Below are 7,590 nucleotides of genomic sequence, written 5' to 3'. Positions count from 1 at the left end.
GGCTGTTTTGGGCCATAATGTGGTGGTTTTGGTGGGGTCTTGGCAAAAGTGTCCGGCCAAGCCGTGTGTCCGGCCAAGCCGTGAGGTACGTTAATGCTATTTCCGGGCCCAGATGCGAAAATTGTTGTTACTTTAACATCTCCATGATTGGATTGGCGCCTTTGTTGCTTGACCTATCCCAGTGATGTCAGTGATCGCTATTAGTACTTGGTCCTGCACTGGATATGTTGTCGTTGCCACGTGCATCATATTTGGTGGACTGAAATCGTAGCGAAGCTTTCCGTGAGACGTCGCACGACTTGCTGTAGCAAATCGCCACTGATATTCGATTGACCCTAAAACGAAGTGATACGTTTCTTTGGCTTCTGGTTGCTGGCACATGATAACTGTTGACCTTAAAAGTCCTGAACAAGACACTGTTGGTCGTTAGCCATGCGTTGTATTTGCATTTCGAGGGCAAGCCGGACTCGTATATCGGGCGCAACGTGTCGAAAGCTACCACATCGTACTTGTGTTACCATAATCCGCCTTGCAACCAAATATCCCCATCTGGATTTCACATCACCAAATGGAAAACCTGTGGCTCTGGAGGCGTATTCTGACTCACAGCCACTCCTCAACGATGCAAGAGCGGATCTTGCCTCTGCAATATCAGTATGACAGGTGGAGACTGCAAGGAAAACCATGATCATGGGGAACGTCATTGAAGAGATATTGTGATTCGGCGCCAGCTGTGCTTGAGCGTAACATGGTCATCCTCCGCTATTCCATCTCCGTATTGCTTGGACCATCCTGTTCTTCGGCACTCCGTCACCAGAGTTTAGTTTGGCGCTCTGTATCCATCAACATCTGTGCTGTTGCTCCACTTCTCGAACTTCCTGATGTTTTCACTGTATGTCTCTACCTTCTTGGTAACCATGCTATACGCGTCAGTACCAACGATGCATCGTAGAGGCGGATCGTCCATGATTGCCAGGTCGTAGAAGACCTTTGCACCTTTCGCTGGGTCTGTGCATAGTTTGTAAGTATGCGATTAGGTCGAAGTCCTCTTGCTATCTCACCTCCTGGTTGGCTTCCATGGCGCGCTTGGGCTAGCTTCTTCGGATCGACATGGGTATAGGCTGGGTGTGCGATTTCGCCAAAGTCCATACTACGGCCGGACCAATCTGTTCGGAAGCCGCTGTAAAGGTGAAGGCACAAGATTTAGCGCATGTCGCACAACTAGTTTGTGTACCAGAGACTTACCCAGGCTCAATACATGTGAACTTGATTCCCCATTCTGGCTTCACTTCTTTGGAGATGGCTTCCGTGAAACCCTCAACCGCCCACTTACTAGCACAATAAATGGAGAAATTGGGAACACCTACACTCCATTAGTTGTAGCTCTAACTGTGTGGGTGGTAATGTACCAACCAATCTGGCCACCAATAGAGGTAACTTGCTGGATGACGCCTCCAGTCTTCAATTCGCGCATGGTCTCCATCGCCTTCCTCGTCACGTCAATCAGACCGAAAAAGTTGATTTCCATCTGTTGCCTCATCTGCTTCTCCGACAACGTCTCAAATGGGCCCATTAAGCCATATCCAGCATTGTTGACGACCACATCCACACGCTTGAACTTGGTGATTGCAGCGTCGAAAGCTTTGTCAATAGAATCCTTTTTGGTCACGTCGAGATCTACAAGCAAGCTGTTGGATTCATTTGCATTCTCGAAAGATAGCTTGGAGGAGTTGCGTGCAGTAGCAACGACGTAATCGCCCTTTTCAAGGACGATTTTGACGAGCTCTTCACCGAATCCGGTTGAACAGCCAGTGATGAGGAACACGCGAGGGGCCATGCTGCTGGTGTTGAGCAATGATCTTGGGGAGTCCAATTGAGGGGTTGGAGGGTATCTGAAGTCAGTCAATTGCTGTGATCAATTACGTCAGCCTGTATAGAGGGCGCCAATGATGTTGGCGGGGCCAGCTAGTTGGTGTTAAGCTTAGTCCTATGCAGTATCGGAAACGCCCTGTCAGTGACATAGTGTCGACCATGCCGATGAATTGGCATCGGAATGAAGATGGCTTTGACAACTAAAAGGCACGATAAACTAGAGGTGTGAGTGAGCAAGATCAAAGAGAAGATGCAGCTTTTCAATTGGAAAATTGTTGCATGAGAGTTGATATTAGTTTGCATGCAATAGCGAGTCTGATGTATCTGAAGTAGATTGGTAAGCTACAGAATAGCCATAATACCGAAGGGATGGGCTGCAGACGATACTCGAATATGGATGTGTATTTACAAGTGAGGGGATGAGGGGACGCAGAGTGCTAGGCTGGAAGAGGAGAGATAATGAGACGGGACACGCGTGACGGAAACAGACTAGCGTGGACGCGATCGCGCTTTCCCTGGCTGAATCTGCCCCTCGTAACTTCACCGGGGTAACAGCGCAAAACAATAGACAGTCGAGACAACTGCCAGGCGAAATACTCTTTGGCTCAGTCTAGGCCAGCATACACGATTTTGTGCCTCTCTACTACTACTACATTCGCCTGGTCCTTAAAGCATAACAAACAACATGGCCGAAGTTATTAGGGACGAAGAGGTGCGCCGGCGCGTGCGACTTGCGCAGGAGTTTCTTGACCCAGGTACGTTGGACAAAGCATTAAAATGGCCCTGATGCTGATACAAGTGCAGACGATGTATCCAGGCGAAGGTATGCTGCAATTGCTTGCTCATCAGGTTTGCGGCTGCTGACCGCTACCTTTACAGCTACCGACCAGACATTCTGGTGATGCTCAACAGGGGACAACGAAGACTCACTGTAAGTGAGACAGAGCCTGGGACTAAAATTTTGCATACTAACAGCATCCAGGTTAGCATAGACGAAATCCGCACCCACGACCGTGAACTCGCCGACGGCCTCCTCAATCAGCCCTTCGAATTCGCGGAAGCCTTTGACCGGGCCCTCAAAGATGTTATCCGTACATTTGCAGACCGACCCAAGTCGGAGACCACTGAAGATGTCATGTACTATTGTGCCTACGTCGGCAGCTTCGGCGAGTTCTCTTGCAACCCGCGTACCCTCGGCTCCAATCAGCTCAACCACATGGTTTCGCTCGAAGGAATTGTTACCAAGACCTCTCTTGTCCGCCCAAAGGTTGTCAAGAGTGTGCATTACAACGAGGTCAAGCAAAGGTTTCATGCGAGAGAGTACAGAGACCAGACCATGACCACGGGCGCTGCAAGCACAAGCGTATACCCTACAGAAGACGAAGAGGGCAATCCCCTTGTGACTGAGTACGGCTACTGCACCTACCGCGATCACCAGACCATATCCATCCAAGAAATGCCCGAGCGTGCCCCTGCTGGACAGTTGCCACGATCTGTCGATGTGGTTTTGGATGACGACCTTGTAGACCGAGTCAAGCCCGGCGACCGCATCCAGCTAGTCGGTATCTACCGATCGCTTGGTAACCGTAACGCGGGAGCAGGCAGTTCGACTTTCCGCACACTAATCCTTGCAAACAACATCATCTTGCTATCCTCCAAATCAGGTGGAGGAATTGCCCAGGTCAACATCACTGACACCGACATCCGCAATATCAACAAGATTGCGAAGAACAGGCGTGTATTTGAGCTTCTATCACAATCGCTTGCTCCTTCCATATACGGACACGACTACATCAAAAAGGCCATATTACTCCTCCTCCTTGGAGGACAAGAGAAGAACCTAGAAAACGGCACCCATCTGAGAGGAGATATCAACATTTTAATGGTTGGTGACCCTTCTACGGCCAAGTCACAGCTACTTCGGTTCGTGCTGAATACCGCTCCTCTTGCCATTGCCACGACCGGTCGTGGATCTTCTGGTGTCGGTCTCACAGCAGCTGTTACTTCAGACAAAGAAACAGGCGAGCGACGACTGGAAGCTGGTGCCATGGTCCTTGCAGATCGTGGCGTGGTCTGTATCGATGAATTTGACAAAATGTCCGATGTCGACCGAGTCGCGATTCACGAAGTTATGGAGCAGCAAACTGTCACCATTGCCAAAGCAGGTATTCACACGTCTCTCAACGCTCGTTGCAGTGTGGTTGCTGCCGCCAACCCTATATTTGGGCAATACGATATTCACAAGGATCCTCACCGCAACATCGCCCTGCCAGACTCCCTCCTTTCGCGTTTCGATTTGCTGTTCGTCGTTACAGATGACATCGAGGACGCTCGAGACAGACAGGTGTCAGAACACGTCCTTCGCATGCATCGATATCGCCAGCCTGGTACTGAGGAGGGTGCGCCTGTTCGCGAGGAGGGTGCTCAGCTTCTAGGCGTTGGTCTTGAGACTGAAGGCGACGCCAACCGTCCAACCGAAGTGTACGAAAAGTTCAACCCCATGTTACACTCTGGAGTTACCATTACTGTGGGAAGGGGCGCTTCGCGGAGGACCGAAGTCCTCAGTATCCCATTCATCAAGAAGTACATCCAGTACGCCAAGCGTGAGAAGCCCATCCTCACCAAGGGTGCTGCAGATCACATTGTAAGCGTATACTCTGCGCTTCGCAACGACGAGCTTGATGCAGGCACCCGTCGTACTTCCCCCATCACTGCGCGTACTCTTGAAACACTCATCCGTCTTTCTACTGCGCACGCAAAAGCACGCTTATCGAAGCGAGTTGAGCGGAAAGATGCCGATGTCGCAGAGCAAATTCTACGATTCGCTCTATTCAAGGAAGTTGTCGAGGATGACCGTCGCAAACGAAGACGTACAGCTCGCGACCCAGACGCCATGTCCACAGACGAAGGATCATCGGGCGATGAAGATGACGGTGATGAAGCCGAGGCTACACAGTCCCGACGGGCCGGCGGACCATCTACTAGAAGCCAGCAGACAGGTGCAACACGCACTCCCGCTGCAGGAGATGGTGAAGACGACGATGACGAAGAAGCGAACCAAGATCTGTACAGGGTCACACCAAAGACGCAACGTACCACCAACCGCTCGCAGTCTACCCGTGGCGAACCCTCGTCACAATTCAGCGTTGCCTCATCACAGCCCGAATCTCAGCTTCCCCCTACTCAACCCGAGTCCCAAGAATCCCAGGAGATCACTCCTGCTCGTCTACAAGTCTTCCAAACAGCACTCGGTCAACTTATTGATGGCCCATTGTTCGCGAATGATGCCGCAGATGTGGAGCCTCTTGTCGCTGCAGTGAACGCAAGACTGGGCGGCGGCAGTGGAAGGGAGCCATTTGGACAAGGAGAAGCCGAGAAGGCGCTCGAGGCGCTTAGTGAGAGGAACAAGATCATGTATTCTGGTGGTATTGTGTACAAGATCTAGATGTGTCGGCATGATTATATGCAGATATGATTGAATAATGGTTGTTTTGTTCGAAATGAAGCTCCTGAGGACGCGACTGTTTGATGAATAGCATAATGTATGTCATTGGACGCAGTATGGCCTTTTAGTGAACGTCTTTGATCAAATACCACCTTGCTTCCCCACTATCGTGAATAACTGACATATCCTCCATCAGTGCAATCAAGTCAACTAGCTCAACGTCACTTATCTTCCATAGCACAACGACCGCTTTGCATTCCTCATCGAATTCGAATATTACTTTCATTCATTCATCACATCATCATTTGTAAAAAGAAACACCCTCTACACCGCCGAATCCTGCTTAGCAAACTGCCTCGCCAACGCCTCAATACTCTCCGCAATCCTCTTAAACTCATCCTTCTGCTCCCCCGCTACCTCTCCCCCTTCCATCGCAGGATCCTCATCCTGGTTTCCCCACTGAACCTCCATCGTGTTGAAATCAACTTTGGTGTCCAGTCCGTAAATATCTTTGCTCGGGTGTGAGGGGAAGCCCCGCAGCGTGGAGACGAGAGACATGAGTTCGCGGACGTCGTCTCTGTGTAAGGAGGAAGGAGTGGAATTAGATTTGGTGAGAGGGAAGAGGGGAAGCAAAAGGGACTTACTGGGGTACGTCGCCTTTTTTCTCAGACGACTTGCTGCCGCCGTTGTAGTTGGAGAGGCGGATGCTGGCGGAGCGGTTGGGCTCGCCGATTACCTCGATCATGTGTGTTGGGGCGCCTGGATGGGGGTGGGGTTTTTGGTGAGTTACGTCGGAATGATGTTTTGCAAGTCAGAAATCTGACGTACCATTAAAGGGCTTGCTGAGGACGATTTGAAATTCGCCTGATGGCGGGGGTGCAACCATACGGGGCATTTTGGAGGATTTAGTAGGGGAGAAGTGGTGGTTTGGTTGGGGAAAGTTGAAGAATCGAGTGGTGTGATTTGATCTTAGAGACTTCTTTGATTGATTAGAGTAGCAGAATATCTTTGGAGATGGGGTTGTCGTGCATTTAAAGTATGATGGATGTGTTACTAGAATGCCATGCTAGCAGAGTACCCACGCTAGTATTTGGTGTTGATGTCATGATGAATCATATCTGCATATGTCGGTCGTGTGCGATTTCTACCCTCACTCCACTCTGATGCAAAAGAATTTCAGATCTCGATGCCATGAAGAAATTACTGGGGTTGGAGTATTTGAACATCGCTGTGTGGTGGAGGTGATCAGGCGACGCGCCGTTTGACGCGCGAACACGGGGTGTGACATCATTGCCATCTGTTTCTCACTACACTTCTAGTATGCAGTCACTGGTGTATGAGACTGTAGCACAAGGCGCTTTATAGTTTTATTTTGTTTTTTGCTCAGGGAATTTACTCTCTGGTCATTCTTCGAATCCATAGCATGGCGATACGCGGTAGTATATATGGACAACGAGACTCTTCTATATCTACATTTTTGCCTCATATACGCGCTATTTTGGACGATATATTTTCTTTTTATCGGAAGGAACACATGGACAAGAAATTGCGAATACATTGGCCAGGGAGGATGACCACCTGGCTTGAAAGCATATTGCCATGCCCTTGAATACGGCTTGTATCGTTCAATCTTTTGCACTTCTAACAGCAGGGTCCGACATTTCAGGATGAGACTCAACACGCTTCCCGAATACAGCTGCTCATGCTTTCTCACGAGGATACAATAGAGTACAAGCCAAAATGGCGGTTGCTACCATACCCAAAACTAGGCAACCAAGTCAAGGCCGAAACTAGAGACGGAGGCCGAGGAGGCCAAGAAGGGCGTACAGGGAGTACTTCACGCATACAAGCGCCCGTCTCGCGCGGCCTCCATCGCCCCTGGTATCAACGATCTGAACACTCAGGGCACCATTTCAGTTCTCCATTGAAATAATTGCTCTAACTCCTCCACGTTGACTGCGCCTTGCTCAGGCCCCATTTCTGGGATATTCCGGGCAAAGGTTATTGAACAACCCTATGACAAGCAAATGTCATCCCCACAAGCAGGGTCCCCCTGCTTAGCTCAGGATCTCAACAAAACCACCATAACTGAATGCGTAGGTAAGAAAGAGAGGAAATACGCGTCTCTCCCCCATACCTTTCTTCCTACTTCTCTCCTTTACTACTATTCTAAAAAAAATAGGATAAAAGTAAAGATGAAGAGAAAAAAGAGAGATAGGAAGAACACACAAGGGCAAACAAGACAGTAGAAGAATATGTGTAGGGATAAAAGA

General features: G+C 49.6%; 3 protein-coding genes across 3 annotated transcripts; 1 reads left to right on the top strand and 2 right to left on the bottom strand.

The window, feature by feature from the left end:
* Nucleotides 1-820: 820 nt before the first annotated feature.
* Nucleotides 821-1,837, bottom strand: COCCADRAFT_100946 (uncharacterized protein; the record flags this gene model as incomplete). Its single annotated transcript, XM_007715953.1, has 4 exons — nt 821-1,008; nt 1,062-1,180; nt 1,246-1,363; nt 1,414-1,837. The coding sequence occupies 4 exons, from the start codon at nt 1,835-1,837 to the stop codon at nt 821-823; spliced, it is 849 nt and encodes a 282-aa protein (XP_007714143.1).
* Nucleotides 1,838-2,557: 720 nt separating this feature from the next.
* COCCADRAFT_27743 (uncharacterized protein) lies at nt 2,558-5,317 on the top strand (the record flags this gene model as incomplete). The annotated part of the gene is made up of 4 exons (XM_007715942.1): nt 2,558-2,627; nt 2,677-2,695; nt 2,752-2,803; nt 2,855-5,317. 4 exons carry the CDS (start codon nt 2,558-2,560, stop codon nt 5,315-5,317), a joined length of 2,604 nt encoding a protein of 867 aa, XP_007714132.1.
* Nucleotides 5,318-5,641: 324 nt separating this feature from the next.
* On the bottom strand, nt 5,642-6,212 carry COCCADRAFT_100913 (uncharacterized protein; the record flags this gene model as incomplete). Its single annotated transcript, XM_007715952.1, has 3 exons — nt 5,642-5,894; nt 5,962-6,076; nt 6,146-6,212. 3 exons carry the CDS (start codon nt 6,210-6,212, stop codon nt 5,642-5,644), a joined length of 435 nt encoding a protein of 144 aa, XP_007714142.1.
* Nucleotides 6,213-7,590: the final 1,378 nt, after the last annotated feature.

This window comes from Bipolaris zeicola (assembly GCF_000523435.1).
Source record: "Bipolaris zeicola 26-R-13 unplaced genomic scaffold scaffold_121, whole genome shotgun sequence".
NCBI lineage: Eukaryota > Fungi > Ascomycota > Dothideomycetes > Pleosporales > Pleosporaceae > Bipolaris > Bipolaris zeicola.
This window is presented reverse-complemented; position numbering and strand designations above follow the sequence as displayed.